Source organism: Lipophrys pholis, assembly GCF_963383615.2.
Source record: "Lipophrys pholis genome assembly, chromosome: 14".
NCBI lineage: Eukaryota > Metazoa > Chordata > Actinopteri > Blenniiformes > Blenniidae > Lipophrys > Lipophrys pholis.
The window spans coordinates 9,084,206-9,103,788 of record NC_137633.1 but is presented as its reverse complement, the minus strand read 5'-3'; the positions used below and the strand labels follow the sequence as shown (position 1 = coordinate 9,103,788).

The following is a 19,583-nucleotide window of genomic DNA, read 5'->3' as shown; positions in this document are numbered from 1 at the left end:
TTGAAATCAAACCCTCTGCCTGGATTTCTGTCATTTTGTTTATTTAAAAAATTTTTTTTAGAAGAAGCCATGACTGACTGGTTGTCTGTTAGCTGAAATACATGTAGTGAGGGCACAAGAGAGCAGCGGGGATTTGAGTCATGAGTGCCTGGCAGCAAAAATGGTAAATTTACTCAGTTTGAGCTCTGTGTTGCTTTTTTGTGCGATTCTAATACCCTTAAAGGCACAGGGATTATACCTAAAATTGCCAGATGATGTTTTTCTTTAAGTATAAAGGGTGCCAAGACAGCATATCCTAGAAAATGCAGCTACGTTTCCCGTTTCTATTAACTTTTTTTTTCATCAATCATCACATGATTGTTCCGAGTTCAGTGAATTGCAAAACGTTTTCTCCTCAGCTTTCACCTCTAAGGAAGGCTGTCAAGCTGCTTTTTTTTTTGTTATCTGAATCAACAAACCATCGCAGTGAAGAAACATCTCTGTCCATTCATAGGGCCACTGTGGCTGACATTCTTAGCGGTTCAGTGTTTTCCTCTTTGTGGTAAATATCCGATGATTGTGGATCAGCAGTCACAAATCTGCAGCTTCATACCGATCAGGCCACTGTTTCCCTCCAAAATGGAACAAAATCTCTATTTAGAAAGCAGACGCAGGAACGGCTTGTCCATGATTTTCCCAAACAGTTGAAAAACGTTTGTTGCATTGATCTCAGCCATGTGGCTGGAGAAGCTAGAGATGGCTGTAAAAAATAATTTTTTTTCCTCCACTTTTTTGTGTTTGTCTGTGATTACAAAGAATTATTTTCATTAGAACAGTGTGTACAGATGGAGGGCAGGTTCCATACTGGCCCAGACTCCTAAAATAATACGGAAATAAGAAAGAAAAATAACATTTGACTGGCCTTATATGGTGGCAACATTAGAAAACTTTACACACTCTACACCTGAACTTCCCATCGCTTTTATTCACGAGGCTCATTTTGAGTTCGTTAATGAGAGTGGGTTTGAGCTCCAGCATTCGGTTTAACTGGGATGTTTTGGGGCAGAGAGTTAAAGCATCATTGTGGCAGAGGGGTGATTAAGCCCCTGATGCGAATCAGGTGTGCAGCCTCAGCTCTCTGCCCATAAAAGGAGGAGCCGCCAGACACACGAGTGACAGGCGGGAGGAGACACAGACAACTAAGCCTGAAGGAGGCAGTGGTGTGTGTGGGTTTGAGTTACTTTAATATAAGAAGAATGGTTTGGGGGAACTTCTGACCCTGTGGGGGAACCAAACGGTGGCATGCACAACTGCCACAATCATGACTTCATGGGTAGTTTGACAACTGACTTGCTTTGTTTCTAAAAATCTGTAGTAAGGACAAGCTTTGGGGTTGAAACCCTCGGAATAGTCCTTTACACATTAATCTTGAAAAGTTAGTAAATCAGTTCACAGGAACGCAGACCTGTCAAGTTCGAGATGCTCCTCTGCCCGACCAAATAAAAACCAACCCAACAACAAACAAGAACATGAACCCACTGGCAGCCATGCAGAATAAGCTGCTCCATTTCCTAAAACACAAAACTCCTGCCATTATAAACAAGGCTTTTTTTACTGCAGTTTAACACGTTTCTCTCAAAATTACACGTTTGCCATTGTTCTTTTGTCGAATGCAAATTGATCGTAGGTGCGATTAAACCGATGTGTTAATTTGCTTCAGTTCAGGAGCAGAAGTTTAATTTTACAGCTCGTAGATAGAGCAGTACAGTAGTTAAGATTCAATCTAACCTTCTTCCACCCCACCCCCTTTTATCCGAGTTCAGATTGCAGATTTGGAGACTGACCCCTCTATTGGGTGATTCCAGGAAGAGCAAACTCTTATCACAGGGCTAACATATAGAGATGATGATCTTACACACATTCACACTTGATCCTTGAGTCAATTACCTAATACTCATGTCTTCTGATTGTGGGAGAACGCTGGAGTACCCAGGAAAAAAAGAAATCCTCCACGTACAGTGAAAATATGCACAGTCCTCAAAAAAATGCCAGGAAATGAATCGAAATCTTAATCGATATTGCCAACCACGTCGCCCTTGTTCAGCTCACATTTAAGTGCATGACATTATACTGCAATAAAACCAATTGCTTGGAATTCTACATGGAGACGATTGCCTTTTTAGTTTACAAATCAAATGTGCAAATTAAACAAGAAAACCAGCTGCCATCATCACTATTGTTCTATTGATTAAAAAAAAACAAAGGCCTTGTTAGTACCAGAATGTATGTACCTCAGTCGTGTGTTTCTTTGTTTAAATCAGGATGATGTGCCTCATTAGCATGGATCCCCAGTCGCATGCTGTCAACACGGATGCTGACATACGCACCGTGTCTTTGAAATCGCAGGGTTTATGTTCCTTCAAAGTTTAGGTTGGGTGTAAACACATGCTCAGCATCCTTGAAGTAAGAGAAGAAGGCCTCGTGACGGGATCATTGCAATTGTTGTGTTCTTGCGGTGCACGTCTGTTTGCCTCTAGCGTGAAACACTATATATGCAGTGGAAAGTGGCTGACCTGAAGCGTCCACCACACGTGCTTTCATTTCAAGTCGTCATTCTCAAATAGTTCACTGTAAACTATCCAATGGGTGACAACTTGCCAGTCTAATTTGGATGCACCTTCAAATTTGAGGATTCATGGGGATCGCTCCAGGTCATGGCTTTCATTCAATGATTCTTTTCGAAATCTTCTGAATCTATTGAAAATGTGATAAAGTAATCATGACTGACATTTGTCTTTACTCAGCTGAATGGTTCTTATACTATGAATTAAAAAGGTAATTGGATTAGAGTACAAAATACAAAACATATTTTGGTTTGTTTACTACACAATGATCAGATTTGGTCGAAATCACGTTTATATTTATTTCTAAAACTATGTTTAGTATATAAGTTCAATCTCCATGTAATCCATCTTTTGTTATTTCTTCTCAAAATTGAAAATGTCTGAGGAAGAGAACGTGTGGGGGGGAAGCCCCTCGAGCTGCTGATGCCTGAGAATGTCCCATTATCTTTTCTCCATTATCACCATTATCTTGTAAAGTGTCCGGAGGTCAGCTGTGTTGTGACCCTATTCCTCAGAGAGGACAACACCTGCAGTGGCGGCCATTTCTCACCTGAAATGTTTACACCCGAGTGTCATTGCTGAGATTCGCTGAAACCCAAACCATTTTCCCCGACTTGAAGAGGTGCGAGGAGGCAGTGCGAGGCAAGTGCCAGTAGAGAGCGGATGAAACTCTGTGAAGGCGAGAGGAGGAATGGTAACCATCCCAATTAGCGGGCAGGAGAAAAGACTAGTGCTTTTACACAGCAGCTCCCATCAAATCAACCGCCCCCAGCTCAGCAGGGAAAAAAAAGGCGCTCAAAATGGATTTGCTCCTTTTATCAAGCCCTCCATGACACTTAGTTAAGACTCCTTTGCCTCCATCCTGCCACTGATGCGTGCCACTTTGAGCTGCCGCCTCACTGACATTATTAAGAGTGAAAGTTTTAAGAACTCGGGAGAAAGCGGGGAACAATGTGTTGGAGTGGATTACGTCATCACTGTACGTTGGCTTTTTCTAAAAGTTAGGAGTTTTTTCTTTAAGTTATTTTCTTCTTCGGCTTTTGTTTTCTCAGTTTTTTTTGTGTGTGTGTGTTATTTATTTATTTATTTTTTTGTTTTAAGATACTGGAATTAAAGCACTCCTCGCCAGTGTCCCTATGGGAGTATTAGCATCGGCTGCTCGATTTTTGTGAATCCAAATTGGACAAGGGAGGCAGATTTGAGCGTGCGTCTGACAACACTATTCAAGGCTCTTTGTAAGTGCCACAGAAACGTTCAATATAGCCCCATTCTTCGCCTTCCAGGCAACTGAATCATTTAGAAAGGTGAGAGGCATGAAATCTGTGGCAGATTAAGAAGTATTCAGTTCACTCCCTCTTTAATGGTGCACGTCTGATGTTTTATTTAGGTTGTGCTTTCAAAAGATTCCTCTCACAGAGCATATTATGCTCATGAGGACAGGCAGTGTGAGGTGCGTTTGTCAGAGAGACTCCTGTGATAAACAGTATTCACAGGAGGATTGCAGAGCCGCGGATACACATATACTCCACCAGAAAAATGAAGAGTAACTTGGCTATTGTTTAAAATTGAGGCACATGAAACACACGTTAAAGTTAAGATAGAATTATCTAGTGAATATGACTGAACTGTTCACGACAAATCATTAAATAGCCATGTTTTTAGGTTTCACAGCAATACGATGTAATGTTATGACCATCGAAATATTAAGTAAATAACCCAGATCAATGTGTTTATCAATGCAGCTGTTAGTATTAGGCAACAAGTGAACATATTACCCCAAAGTTGAAAACAGAAAAGATGAGAAACGTGTCGGGATTTGGGCCGTGTTAAAAATGGGTGGACGACGAGGTAAAAGCGTCTTCAAAACTGTGCAGCTTTCGTTGAGGTGTTCTTGCTCTGCTTTGGTCAGCGTACACATCATGAACGGTCCAAATAAGGAGAGCTGTCAACTGTCGACAGAGTCACGAGAGCTTAAGGCTCATTGATGCATGCGGGGCCTGTGAGGTCCATTCCAACGGACCAGCTACTGCAGCTCTAATCGCAGCAGAAGTTTATGCTGGATGTGATAGAAGGAGGCAGAGCAGCCAGTGAGTTTATGCTGGCCGAGGTTCCATTAACAAATGGCCCAGTCAAATACATTTTCTCTTACGTCAAATGGAGGGTTTGGTGCTTTATGATACGAAACTGTATTCCCTGACAAGAGTAGGATAATATTCTCTGTCACAAAGCAGTTCAGCAATACATGAGGAACACATGATCCAATGGGGGACACAATGGACAAACAAGTGTGATCCATGGAGGCCCAACCTGAATTGCTGTTAACATCTTGTTGCCAGATACCATACCTCGTGGAATCCATGCAGGCGTATCTTGGCAGGAATAAGCCTCATTATTCTGTATATGTAGCACCGCCACCTGTAGCTGTGGGTACAGATTGTTGAGAGCCAGAAGTTCTTGAACATCAGCTGTGTGATTTGCCTCGAGATGTGTAACAGCCCCCGACTGTACCTCTTTGTCAATATCAGCATCTGTTCTGTCTCCTTCTGTCGCCTTTGTAGACATTGTTGGCTTCCTTCTTCTGCCCTCTGAAGAAAAATCTATTCTTTCTTGGTAATTCAGCAGCGTGTCGAATTAAAGCTGCACTCTTGTGAGTTGAATGCAATAAACGCAATGAAGCATGAAGGCAGTGACGTTTGCGTATCTGTTTTCTGTATCTTTTCTGTCGTGGTTGATCTTTATAGCTTCAGTAGATGCACTTATTCCCAGGGTTAACTACTTAAATGCACTTTCTCTTTCCTACACTTTTGATACTGGTACCAAACTGGATTCAGTAATTTTGTTGCTCAGTTTTTGCTATTTAAAGCAAAAGGGAGCTTTTATTACTTTCCCAAGCCAGTAGAATAGTTTGCCAGTTTCATGTAAATATGGAGACGAGTCCAGGAGTTAGCGGTTATTTTTCCTCTTTAACATCTTTATTATGCCTTTACTCAGAAAGACATTCGAACAAAAAGCCAACATTTAATGTTGAGTAAAACATACTCTTGAATTCTTCAGCGTCTGAAGAGTTAATGTCCTTTTCTTTTCTTTTTCTTTTTTATAAATCTCTGCTGGAAAGCCATATTGCTGCTCCCGTTGGTATTAAAATCACACAAATGAGCCACGGTGTGCTGACACGTCCCTTTGTCAAGAGAAAAATGAGCATTCTGGTCCGGTTGAAGTCAGTGCATGCACAGCTCTGCTGCTGTGAGTCAGTGGCGTAGCAAATCTGCACCTGAAAATAGTCCCGAACAAATGCCCCATTTATTTCTGTTTGAAAAAGACTGCATGAAATGACTACACCCTGCTGCTGGCTCTTTGTTAAATCAAGGAAATTATGTGTTTGTGAACCAGTTTTTTTTTTGTTTGTTCGTTTTTTTTTTTGTTGTTTAAGCGTTAAAGATGGAGAGCAGAGAAACGTCAGTGAGCTCGATAAAAGGAGACGTATTGAGAAACAGTTGACGCACTGTTGATCTTGGTCTTTTCACCCGACTGCATTTGTTGACGATGAACGCGTGTACTATCACCAGCCTTATCCGTTTAACTCCACCGGCTGCCGCGGTGGAGCCGCGCCACTTGCGTAGTGAACCTATCCGTGGTGCTTTCTTTCACACCAGCCAACTGCATCCAGAGGATGAGACGAACGCCGCCGCTTGATGAGCTTCAGCCGCCGCCCTACCAGGATGAGAACGGCTCCCCGAGGATGTCCTGCACCCTGTCCGACCTCGGCGACGCCAAGTGCGATCTGTCCTACACCAGCGGCAGTCCTCACCTGTCCTTTGGCAAGTGTCCCAGCGAGGGCAGCGACGGTCACGAGACGGAGAGTTACTTCAACAAGGGCTACGAGGAAGATGTACCGAGTGACAGCACGGCAGTGCTCAGCCCAGAGGTAACAGCCACCGTGAGCAACAACAGTATCAACGACACACTTCAGTAAATATTTGTTTCTCTTTGATATTGTGACATTGTCAAAGAAATTAGACATGAAACCAATATTATGCCCGGCCATCCCTTCGTTGGACAGATACAATTGCAATTTTCTTTTATATCTTGAAGTTAAATGCATCAACCAAAGACACAAACTGGCAGGAGATCATGCTTAACCAAACGTAAAGAGGCCAAACGTGACAGCAGCCCCTATCTCAATATTAAACATAGATATTGAATCTCATGTTCTATGATTTTAATGTGTTCACAATTGTTAACGGTGATAAAACAGACGAAATATCAGGGTTACCAAACAGGGTACTTTTCCTAATAATGGGTTAAATGTTATTGTATTAAGTACTAACCACTGCACTCACATGTCACTCCATTTATGATCTTTGCTTTAAAAAGCATCCAGTACTGTATTGTGATTATAGAGGAGGAGATTTACATACCGACCGCAGCAGTACCAGATCACAGGGTTCAGCAGTAAAGCTTCTGCTTGCTATTGTCAAAATGTGTAAAAGCCTTTTACCTGATATGTCTCCTTTGCAGGTGAAGGTGGACACGCCGCACTTTAAATCAACATTAGTTCTAAGACAAATCTGAAGGGCTTTGATAACGTCTTGGATTTCTTTTTTCCTGCATCAAGTGTTTCACTTTCAGGCTGAACCCTTGTTGAACCACCGGTTGTTTGAAATCTACATCTTATCAAGAGTTTTTTTTTTTTTTTTTTTTTTTCCCCTCGCCGCTAGATAAAATATTTCAAAACATCCTGACACGTTCACTAAATCTCTTTCAGAATCTATAGGCATCTGTAACCATTTATAGGCCTTGTAGAGTTCTTCAGGTCGTGGCAGAATGACAGCACATCTTTCATTAGCAAAGAGAATATTGAATAGCACAGGAAGGTCTCGTCACTCCCGAACCAGGTTGTGATCGGGTGGATTTTATGATGGGATAACTTCCTTAATCTGAGACTTTTATTCTTCATTTTGATTTCTCAAAATTTAAAAGGTATCACCAAAATGTGTAGTTGATGAGTCATAATTTTGATGATGCCTTTTTTTTTTTTTTTTATTAACACTGTTTCAGTGAAGAGCAGATGCTGCTGTTTCAGATATGTTTTTCTGAGTTGCATATGAGCGTAACACACTGGACGTCTCATTTGTTTCCACAGGATATGTCGGCCCGGGGATCAGCAGCACGGCTCCCCAAAGGTTATGAACCAGACCAAATAGCCAAATATGGCACCCTGGACATTATGTTTGACTACGACTCTGAGGACCAGCAGCTGGCTGTGACCATCATGGCTTTGACGGACCTTCCTGCCGCAAAGCGCACGGGTAACTTCTCCTGGCAGGTCCACTTGGTGCTCATGCCGACCAAGAAGCAGAGAGCGAAGACGGGCATCCAGAGGGGGCCGTGCCCCATTTTCACTGAGACCTTCCACTTCAGCCACGTGGAGTCCGAGATGATCAGCAACTACGCCATCCGATTCCGCCTGTACAGCATGAGGCGGATGAAGAAGGAGAAGGTGCTCGGGGAAAAGGTGTTCTACCTCACCAAGCTCAACCTCCAGGGCAAAATGTCCATGCCGGTCATATTAGACCCATGCTGTGCTCTCTCGGTAAGGACAACCACAGCCGGTGTTCGCATTCAGTCAAATGACACCTCACCAGTCACCTCCAGTGGCTCCTCTTTGCTGACTAGTCTTTCATTTGATTGGGTCACATTTCCAGCGTGAGGTTACATTTTTTTGCAGAGCTGGTAGGAGTCCGAGTGTCTGCTGTGCTGAGGCAGTTACTTTTGTTTCCCTCATCAGTCTAATGTGCCTAAGGAATAAATGATACGGCCTCCGATTCATATCGGGGAATAAACCGGCGGTTTATTGTAGTTTTCAATTTGCTCGCATTTAAAATGTTGCAGCTATTTACATACATTTCAAAGGCCACAAAGAAGAAATGCAGCCTGATTAAGGCATAACTTCCCCCACAAAGGTATATTAACATTCTTCAAGGAGTTTGTCATATTAGATTGCTTGTCTTGTTAGGCTTTTACAATCTTTTTAGTGCCGCTTTGAAACGGAAACGATTGGTGTGGGGATAAAATAAAGCATCTTTTTCCAGGCTATAATGGCTTTCTTTTTAGTTATGCATGAACAGGGGCATACAATTAAAGCAATATTTATTTTTATGATAGCCTTCTCCTCAGTCTTCTTAGAGACCATAACTACCCTGGTTTGCAATTAAAAAAAGCATTCGAAGCTACATCCTGTTGGAGCTCCTCGACCGTAAAGGCCCAACCGAACAAGCTTGGTCTCAAGACACATGGAATTGAAAGTTAATTGAATTGGGGGGAAAAAAAACTGTAAATTCAGGGAAAAAGTGGGAAGCGACCAAAACTCGAATCCAACCTGCGATGTGAAAAAGTTCTTGAGACACTTTAACTGAACTGTCAGCATCGATTGGCTTTGAGAAAAAGGAAAGCAACACTTTAACTGGTCAGCACAAACCTATTAGTCAAAAAAAAGAAAACGTCATTTACCACATAGATGATTTTTCCGACACCAGAAAGTTCTCAGAAAGAAATGGTGCGATTGTTTTTGTTGCAGCTCACTGATCCACTGCAGCGCCGCCTCACTTGTCTGGAAGCAGATCTTATGTCAAACTGTTTTGTAAACAGAGACTCTTTTTATCCGGCTGCTCTCCGTGGCAGGTTTAGGAGTTCACGGGAGTTCAGCGATAACTAGTTGGAGGTTTCAAATAAAAACTGAACTGAGGTTACAGCATCAGTATGAGCATATGCGGGGAGGAGGGAGAGGAGGGAACAGCTAATTGCTGGATATAACTAGGCAGTGTCATCAGATATGCAGCGCACCCGTACGCTGGATTTTTAGCAAACACTATTAATAGCATTAGGAGCCCAAGCGATGACACGAGCTGATGATCATAAATATTTCATTTCGCGCCATGAATTATTGATACGGCAGCGGAGTTTTTCTGAACGTCTGCTAACGTTCTCAGGGTGGTGAATCCCAGGTCAGCCTCTCGGATATGACATGCAGCGAGAGCGCCTCGTCGTTCCAGTCAGTCAGTCAGACCTCCACGCCGGAGATCCTGGTGGGCCTGGTGTACAACGCCACGACAGGACGTCTCTCAGTGGAAGTCATCAAAGGCATCCATTTCAAAAACCTGGCTGCCAACAAGCCACCCAGTAAGTACCCAGAAAGGTTCTGTCATGCAGTTGTGGAAAGAGAAAGAGAAAGAGATCACAGATTGAGGATTAGTTCTGGAGTGGAAAAGCGACTAAATAATGCAGCTTTGATCTGAAGGCTACCCTAATTATTTATATATGTATTTACATACATACTATGTGTACATACTGAACCTCCTCCAGCGATGAGATCTCTATCTCAGCTGCACTACCTGCTCTTCAGTTTTCCCCTGGTTTGATCCCTGGTTCCCCTCATTCTCCCAATCAACATCCTCAGTCAGCTTTCCAGGGATCCGGGCAGCAAGTTAAAACAAAAAGAAAAAAAACCCAAAACACCTCTTGTTGAACTTTTTGCAATGTTTGTTGTTCTTGTTGACCTTCTGACCCCCTGTTTCTCTTTCCTTGCACCTTCTGGTAATGTTTGCACCTGAATTTCTCTCAACCCTACTACCTTTTTGACATCTTGGTCCGTTGTTTTTCTTACTGCTGTCCAACCCTTGTTGTCAGACGGGCTGTTCTGTTGTCTAAAACACTTGATAGGTGGACAGGTTTATATTATCAGAGGTGAGTCCCTGTTCCTGCCCCGAAGCGAGGTGCTATCAGTGTTCACTTTCGTTTGGACAGCTTCATGGATGCAGATAACAAAAAATATTAATTTTCTGAAGAATGGTTAGCAATATTTTGATATTTGATAAAATATTGATTCTTCTTTTTCTTCAATCATATTTTGAAAATTACCCATTTGTTTTCTTACACAGTAGGATGAGAAGACTGGTAATAAATGTGTCAGTGCGCTGCATAAAGATTACCGTAAAGAGTACCGTATTCTCCGGACTATTGAGCGCACCTGAATATATGCCGCACCCACAAAAAAACTGATATAACTAAACTTATAAATATGTTGCTACTTGCCAATTCCAGCGAGTAATATATTCACTTCATAACTGATTGACTATTTCAGTCTTCTCATGTAATCAAACGATTAATTTAATTTAATTTAAATTGTGAACTTTTACCGTCCAAGTATAACCTGGTGCAGCGTTTTATTGTGTTGCAGCAGGTTGAAGTAACAGTAGCACAGACACACCGTGCAGCTTTCATCCATGAAGACGTCTGCTTGTTGCTACAGTTGTGACCATGCATGTGTTTGTCGTGGTGCACGTGGCCCAGTGACGTCGCATGGCCTCCCTTTACCTGTCTGTGTTGTGGTCGGCGGTGCTATGAAGTCCTTCACGTATTCACTTTCATGCAAAGTCGACGCGGTTCGGTGGCTGATGGCCAGCGAGAAGGAAATGTTGTGCATCATTGACTGCTGGCTTCATCGAAACAGTAAACTTTGGCATGCTTCGAGTGGAATACGACTTTTTATTTTTTTTTTCCTACTCTTGCTTCCAGAACATGAAACAGGACTTGTGTAATACTGTAGCATACATATTCATCCAAAAGCCTCACTGTACGGTCCTCCCATTAATTTCCATGTTCGTTGCTTTCACAAACGTCTCTTTCTAATGACACGCTGCCAGAGTTTGATATTGTGTGTACATTCCTGAATAGCATAGCCACATACTGTGTCGTCGTGAAGATTGTGCTTAGAAAATAGTCACATCTGGTAACACTGGGGAGAAAAAAAAACAAAAAACCTTTGTGCAAAATCCTTATGAAGGCCTTGATTGACTTTCTCAAAATGGAAAGAGCTCGGTGAGAGACGCGGAGCACTTTCAAAGCTCCCTTTCTATCATTTCAAAACAGTAGCGAGCTGACGAGTTCAAGTTAATCATCAGCCGCAGCCCCTCGCATTCAGCAACAATACCAAAGAGCCATGCATCACCGCTACTGACCACTTAAGACATCCCCGGCTCTACACAGCCCATTCAGCGGCAGTCAAAAAAGAAATCAAGGCTATTTTTTTCACTCTGCTTTTATGTCAAAGAGAGCAACTGAATGTGTAATTCAAGGCGGCGAGCGAGGCGTTGGAAGGCAGCTGGCACTCAACAGCATGAAAGCCCCGGCAATTCATTCCTTATACTCCCTCTTAGACAGGAACATAATACACAGCATTATTACAGAGTGTGGTTGTAGACGAGGGGCGAAACACTCTCAAAGACCTATTGTGATTGCAAGTCTTGCCTCGTTTACTTTCAGCTGGATTTATGGCTTCAGTTTATGTCATGATTTCTGCATGGAGACGAGGAGTGAATAAGGAAACGGTGAATGCTTGAATCACTCCATAATGGCAGTGTTTTTCCTTTCGCTGTTTCCTCTTCGGGGGATTAAATGAATGAAATTTGCCGGGAATTATGCTCTTTTCGAATGTGTACTGATTTACAATCGGGGAGAGGGGAATCAGCTGGGGAGCAAAAGGTGGAGAATGTCACATGAGTGTCAGAACTCCTGTTACTACATTTGATTTCACTCTAAAAATAATTTTCTTTATTTGATTTCAAGCTAGATGGTTTTTTTTTTTTTTTTAATGCACCACCCACCTGCTTTATGTTTTCTGAGCAGTTGCACACTTCGAAATCTATGAGTCATGTTTTAGATGGAGCGCGTGTTGTGATCCCAGCGGTCTCACTACGAGCTGTATATAGAAACCTGTATCAACAGAAATAATAGCAGCACCCCTGTTGGTGGAACTTGACTAGTTTGATCAGTAATGCGTTAGTTACTATAGTTACCATTTTTTTAAAGAAAGTACTCGCATCAAGATCAAATTGGCCAAACATGAAGAGTCATTAGACTGAATCACATATTTAATATTTATTATTCTTCAATATTCCTATTCTCTTATCCTTGTGTGATGTGGATAATTAAAGAAAACATTAAAAAAAATCTTACGAGAGTAACTATTTCTTTGTAACTAGTAATGTAGCGCCACAATTTTAAATCTCAACATACTGTCATCTATCTCTATTTTTCCGCAACTTGCACATTTATAGCAACGCCGCTCCTTTCAGAAAGGCTGCCTCCTCCTCTGAGCGAGAGTACACGTATCACTAACTTTCTACAGTCTAATTTCTATCTTCAGCATCATCATCGTCGACTTCAGGTTAAACTAGTTGCATAGCAACAAGAGTGAAGTACCGCTCCCTGCGTCCTCCGAGTTGTTGCTCCCTGTTGTTAAGAACACTCCCAGCTGTGCTTTGTGTTTGATCAGGAGGAAAACTGCATCCTATGTGGTCACAATCTTGTACATCAGCTGCACTGACACTGTTACAAGAGTGAATGTTCGGTGGGAACAATATGTGTCACACTGCAGAGGAAACAGAGCTGCAGGACGTCGATTGACTTCAGAAAAAGGGGGGGGGGAGGGAGGATTTTGCACAAATGATCCATCACACTAATCCAGTGCCTGATGTCTTAACAGCACGTTGCACATGTATTGTTGCGTCATTTCCCCTTTAACTGTGTTCTCCACGCAATTCTTGCCCAGATACGTACGTTAAGCTGACCTTGCTCAACTCCATGGGTCACGAGATGTCCAAGTGCAAGACGTCCATCTGTCGAGGTCAGCCCAACCCCACCTACAAAGAGACGTTTGTCTTCCAGGTCGCTCTGTTCCAGCTGTCGGATGTCACGCTCATCCTCTCCGTCTACAACAAGCGCAGCATGAAGCGGAAGGAGATGATAGGCTGGATTTCACTTGGCCTCAACAGCTCCGGAGAGGAGGAGCTCACCCACTGGACTCAGATGAAAGAGTCGAAAGGACAGCAGGTTTGCCGCTGGCACAGTTTGCTGGAGTCCTAACAGCGGCTGGGAAGTGGAGCTGAGAGGGCAGGCGAGGAAAAAAGCTGCACACTGAGCTGTTTGTGGTCCCACGCGGGGCAGGAGACGGATGTGCTCGGCAGGGAAAACACAAGCGTGACGGTCGCCCGGTGAAGTGGAGTATGTGACGATGAAGAGGGCAGGACGGGGCCGCAAGTGTCGGCACGCAGTTGTGCGGCTTGTGGCCAAAGCATTTTCTTTTTTTTGGGGGGGGGTTGTTGTTACCATCACTGACAGCTGCTGATTGGTTGAAGCAAATTTTCTTTTTTTTCTCTACGGATTGCCTTGTCGGGCCTTGAAGTTGGTGTAGACGACACTTTTGGGCTTGCTCCAAAAAGCAGCTCCTTTCAGAGATTAGATGATTCATACGTGTGTGCACACCTCCAGCTCAAACGACAAGACTTCAGGATTAGACAGGTTGGTCATTGAGCAAACGCCCGGAAGCTTCATTTTAATTGTTAATCTATTGCATCTGAAATAAGCGAGTTTCGTTTTATAAATCTATGATTTGGTCAAGCGGAAGGAATCACCATTATCAGAAGCTTGCAGCTTCCTGCTGAGGTTCTTTCCAATGGCATTTTTCATTGACAATCACATGACAGTTAATAGGGATTGTGAGAAAAAGCAGAAAAGCTTTTAGATCTGGTACTTTCCAGGAAGCTGAAATATTCTTTCCTCTCTTTCATAGCAGCATCGCTTTAGTTAAGCGTTGATGATACACGACTGTGGCCACAGTTTCCAAAGACATAAATACATGTAAAAGTGACCTTATTGAGGAGAAAGGTAATGGTTGGGTTCGACTTACAGAAGATTTAATAATCGATCTGATTCGAGGCTGATGTTAAATTACCTCTCAACTCCAATTAAAAAGAAGCCTGTTTGAAAGAAGCCAGAAAAAAAGATCTTTCAGAGAGGAGGACTTGGAGGAGATTTATTTTAAAGCGCACTTTAAAGTATCGCTGTCAGATATGTTGGATTATTTTTGAACTGCGAATCACAAAAAAAGCTGTAGAACCCGAGAAAACCTGCATCCAAATGTGTCTGTTGTTTGAGCCCGAGGTGTGCCGAACGCCCAAGCCAACATCCTGCACACGCTCAGTCAGATACCTGTGTGTGGAACACAGTTGTAGGAAGTGAATACAGTCAAGGTTGCATCTTCCTGTGTCCAATTTTGACAGGAAGTCGATCTTAAACCTACAGGACTGTGCTCAGATGACGGGAGGTTGACATGGAACGTCTACTGGAAACTTTGTGGGTTCTAAAGTTTTATTTCCCAGACAACTTTTTGTCCCCTTCAGGCACCCCTAAAAATACTTAACAAATGGGTCTGAAACACCAGGTTTGGAGCCACCGATCCCCGACGAATGGCATCTGGCAAGATGAAGAAATCCAAAAATGTTGCACAAACTTGTCTTGAAGGTGTGTTTTGAAAACCGGCCCGCTTGTCTTCATGTTGACTGTTTTGAATCCAAAAGAACAGTTTTTCGACCAGAAAGTAAAACTGAAAGTGTGACTGTGCTGAAAAAATGTTTGTGACGGTAAGAAGTGAATATAAATGAGCAAATCGGTACAGAAAGGTAAAGTTCACAAGCTTCACCACGTAAAGTGCTGAGCGCTCTGTGCTCACCATCGCTGTGTTATCGAACGGTGCGAGACCAACACGAACACAATGTGGAGGTCGATACGAATATGATGCTGCTTTTAAAAGAAGTTAAGGCTACGTCTCACACCAGGGAGGCAACCCGAGGCAAGAGAAATTCACTCTTCATCCTTGTTTGGGTTTTTTTCTACCCACATTGGATTTTTTTTTTCTTTTTTTTCTTCTTTTTTTTATAAACGGGACAGAAAAATGTAAACAAAATGTTCTGTGAACAGCTGTTGGGATGTTTAAAAAAGGAAACTATAAGTGAGTTAAAACAACTGTGGGAAATCCCTCAGTTAAGCACATCATTTACAGTAAGGCTCTGGGGCCTCTACAGTGAGTTACATTTAACACTCAAACACGCTCCCACAAAGGGATTGTGTCGAGAATGGTTCGATTGTTACTGTGGGAGTTATGTGATGACTGTTCATACAAAAATGTCCTGACATCTGGGCTAATGGGTGAGAAGAAGACCAACCTGTCGCCCCCTTTCACCCACTCTGGTGCTACAAAAGGAAGGCTGCACACACAGAAGTCCTCCCCTCCTGTGCTTGGATTCGGCTTGTGCAGTTCTTATAAAAGCAGACACGCTCTCAGACTTGCGTCCAGAAAGCAGCAGCAGCAGCAGCAGCAGCGTCGGTCTCAGGCTCGGCGATCTGAAACAGCTTCAGCGTGCAGGAGCATCACAGTCTTGACAGCCTCAGCTGGAACCACTTTCTCACTTCATTTACACACAACTCTAAATACATATACTCTTGACTGTGCCTGTGGTTGTGGTGAAAGCTCGCGTTGTGCTGTGTTTACCCAAGTGTGTGTGTGTGTGTGTGTGTGAGAGAGAGAGAGAGAGAAGGGTGAATGGGGAAGGTGCAGTAAGTAAGTAGTCGCTGTGATTTGGGTAGTTGTTGCTGTTTCTGATTTAAATTAGAACAACAAAATAACACTTGTTGATTACTTGTGACACACTTTATATTGGTAAATGTTTTCTTATCTATTTTTGTATCAATTGTGGGGGCGAGGTCGTGTTCACATGAACCCGTTCTGGATTGCTATTCATTCTTTTAGTTTCTCTCACACGGCTCAAAGCCTTTTTTTTTTTTTTTGCATTCCTGTCTGTATACCCAGAGAGGAGGGTGCAAAGGAGACCGGCAGAGCTCATCTCCAACCAATCTGTCAAGACTTCCCAGCCTTGATGCTCTCGAACAGTGAGAAACAAGCACAGCCTTTACAGCACAACAGTAGAACGCACCATGTGAACGACAGCCTGCCAGGAAGTTCATTTGACTTGTTATGGAAATTCAAAAATGTTCCTTTTTTTTTAATTTCTTTTTTTTATAATCAACCCAGACATTTTTTCCGACATTATCAGACACTGTGAAGCAAGATCAATTGGTGGAGAAGTTTTCTCTCGTGAAGCTATAAATACAGTCAACTGAAATTATATGATTTCACTAATCATAGTAGGAGAGAGTGCACAGTGGCTATCTTAAAGTAGACAATCATAAAAGATGAATGAATTCCCGTGACGTTCCTGTTGGTCTCCTGGTGTGAAGCGATCACTACAGAGGCGGGTGGAGCTGCTGATCATCAGCTCGCCGCCACAAATGAGCCCCACTGCTTTACCTCGTCCAGAGGATGGCGCAGACAATGAGCAAATCTCCGCCTTTTCGACTGATTCAGCAAGTTCTTCTTAAGACGTCTTTTGATTAGAACGCCCTAAACGGTCGACGCGTCCCTAAAAAACCAACCAGCGCCACACGAAGCTGGGTTGAGTTTAGAAAGAGTGTTATCACTGGACAACAAGGCCTAAATCATGTCAAACTCCAGCCTGCAGGATGAGATTGCACAGCGAAGAATGCATCTCTGTGTCAACTATAAAACTTAAAAAAATTTAATAAAATAAAAGATCTAGATGATATTTCTTCAGTAAGCCACTGTGGGAAATAATAGAAAAGTAAAATAGCGGGTAAGAGCAATAAAGGTGACGGAAGATACAAAACGGAAACATGAAAGTAGTGTCCATGCCTCTAATGTGACTTTCCACATAATAACTTCCTTTCAATTTTAATTCCTCTGTCGTTTAAAAACCTTTATTCAATTATGTCATATTCTAATAATACATGGCATTTTTAGGCGTTTTATGCTTTAAACGCAGCCAAAGAGGTTAAGAAAAATGAAAGTATTTGTAATAGATTGAGCCATTAAATAGTTGTTTTTTTTTGAGAGAAAGTTTGTTTTGATTTCAAAATAAACTGCTTTTTACAAAAACTGTCAGGAACAGATTATGTTCGGTAACCAAGATTTGACCGTAAAGGTAATAGTTTTCCTTTTATGTTGTTCACTGGGGACATAACCCGACACAGACCATGAACTTAACAGAAAATTAATACCAATCTGAAAGCCATAATGCTACAGAATAATTCTAACTGGACCCATTAAATCTCATAAATGTATTTATAGATTGAACTGTAATATGAACAAAACAAGTAGGCGAGTTGATGAGTTCTGTTTTCATTCTAGAGAAATACCGTTTGAAAGTGATTTTTAGAGTTTGCAAAGTCATAAATTTGGCTCATAATTTAAAGAATACCACATCTGAACATTAAGGTTGCATATCTGGACCCAAATAGTTCATGTCCTTAAAAAAAAAAGAATAAAAAATTTGACAAATACTGTTTGAGAAGTCCAAAGTGAAGCGTTCAGTTTCTCATTAGGTTTATTAAAGATGGAGCAATTTAAGTAAAAAAAAAAAACCACACCAGACATACTTTTTCTACCTAAATTCTACCAACTTGAAAGGGAAAAGGGTTCCACCGCTGTTTTTCTTGAAAATTTGCATTCCTGAATTTTAACTATCAATTTATTTGTACGTTCAAACTGCTGCTTCCCTTTTTTTTTTCTTCCAGGCAATTTATATTGAGTGAACAAGTCTCCAGTGAGCTCTATCATACCTTTCCCTTTTTCTTTCACATGTTGTTTTTGCACTGAACAGGTTGTTTTAAAGCAGTACCATCATGCTTTGTGGTATTGTTTCTTTTGCTTTGACTCACTTTGGAAGGATCCTCCGTTCACTAGTGCTGGCTTTTTGGTGTGCATCTTTTTTTCTTTGGTTTGGAATCTACCTATGCCTCGCACGGCATCGGTGCCTTACTGTTTCTCACTCAGCAGACTTGTGTCACGGTGTCTTAATGTACTTGTAAATGTACTTTTCTCCTGTACTTCAGGCTGATTTGTAAAATGTCTTATAAATGGATTTATGATAGAATTTCTATGTGATGATATTATTGTTTACAGAAAATAGTAAAAAAAAAAAAAAAAAAAAAGAATGAAATTGCTTCGGATCTGTTTTTTCACGTTTTTAAAATTTGGTTATTGTTTTTTTTTTTTGTTTGTTTAGTTTAGTTTGTTTTTTTATTGAGAATTTGGTATTACCTCGCATTGCCCCAAAACAACCAACAGGTGGAGCAACCAGTGCATTTTACTGTGGGTTTTATCAGGTTTGAACTTCAATAACTTCCTCAACTCACTGAGTTGAACTCAAACTACTATTTCTTCATGAAAACAGTGTTTCCCTCCAAAATCAGAGCGCCTGCAGCTCTTATGAGTGCTTGACTTGTACACCAGAAAAAAGAAAGAAAACAAAAAAAACAACTTTGTGCCCTACAGGCACAGGGCGGTTTACTACTGCCTGGTACTTACCTCAAAGTATCACTCAGAAATAGTGGAAAGGCTATCAGGTCAGATGTGGAAACTACAAATCCAACACTCATCTTCTCGGGTGTAGATCTGAGTCAACATTCCATCTTGGAAGATGTTCTGTTTTGGAGCATCTTTTATTTTCCCTCTCTCTCTCTCTCTCTCTCTCTCTCTCTCTCTCTCTTTACTGATCATTTCATCCCACAGACAGTCACGCGCTTTGAAAGCCGTTCGCTTTGCTCGGCTGTGATGATGCGGGTCTGGCTGGATCGACGCCCCTGCTCTGTGTGATCTTGGCACTGGGTTGAAGAATAAACAAGTGAAGGAGGTAAAGAGAAAGTGAACACGGTATGAGAGAGGAAGAGGTATAACGTCTCCACAATTAACTGTGTTCTGCAGTTTAGTTCCACAAGCTGAACGCACAACAAAGCCCTGTAAAAGAAAGAAGAGAAAGAAAAAAAGAGAGAGAGAGAGAGAAACACTGGAAAATAAGATTCAGTGGCTGCTGTTGAATCAAAGGGGAAATGCATAACAGATGAGAGGGGCTCGCTCCCCCCCTCCCCTCCCCTCCACTCTCTGTGTCGGTCACATCCCTGCAGAGCAGATCTCCAACACACTACCCCCTCTTAAAAAAAAAAAAAAAAAGTGTTACAATGCCTTCAAGTGCAGTGGGAAACTGCGCTTATGACAGTTCGTCAATGGTA

At 42.1% G+C, this 19,583-nt stretch overlaps 1 protein-coding gene across 1 annotated transcript in view; it reads left to right on the top strand.

Annotated features, from left to right (window-relative positions):
* The window catches only part of syt14a (synaptotagmin XIVa), a gene marked incomplete at its 3' end in the record, with an annotated part of 34,965 nt that extends 21,439 nt beyond the window's left edge, over positions 1-13,526 (top strand). The window contains exons 5-9 of the mRNA XM_080480944.1: positions 6,257-6,528; positions 7,747-8,196; positions 9,593-9,782; positions 10,290-10,346; positions 13,213-13,526. Of these exons, the coding sequence (XP_080337070.1) occupies positions 6,257-6,528; positions 7,747-8,196; positions 9,593-9,782; positions 10,290-10,346; positions 13,213-13,526 (1,283 nt within the window). The remainder of the gene's footprint in view (positions 1-6,256; positions 6,529-7,746; positions 8,197-9,592; positions 9,783-10,289; positions 10,347-13,212) is intronic.
* Positions 13,527-19,583: the final 6,057 nt, after the last annotated feature.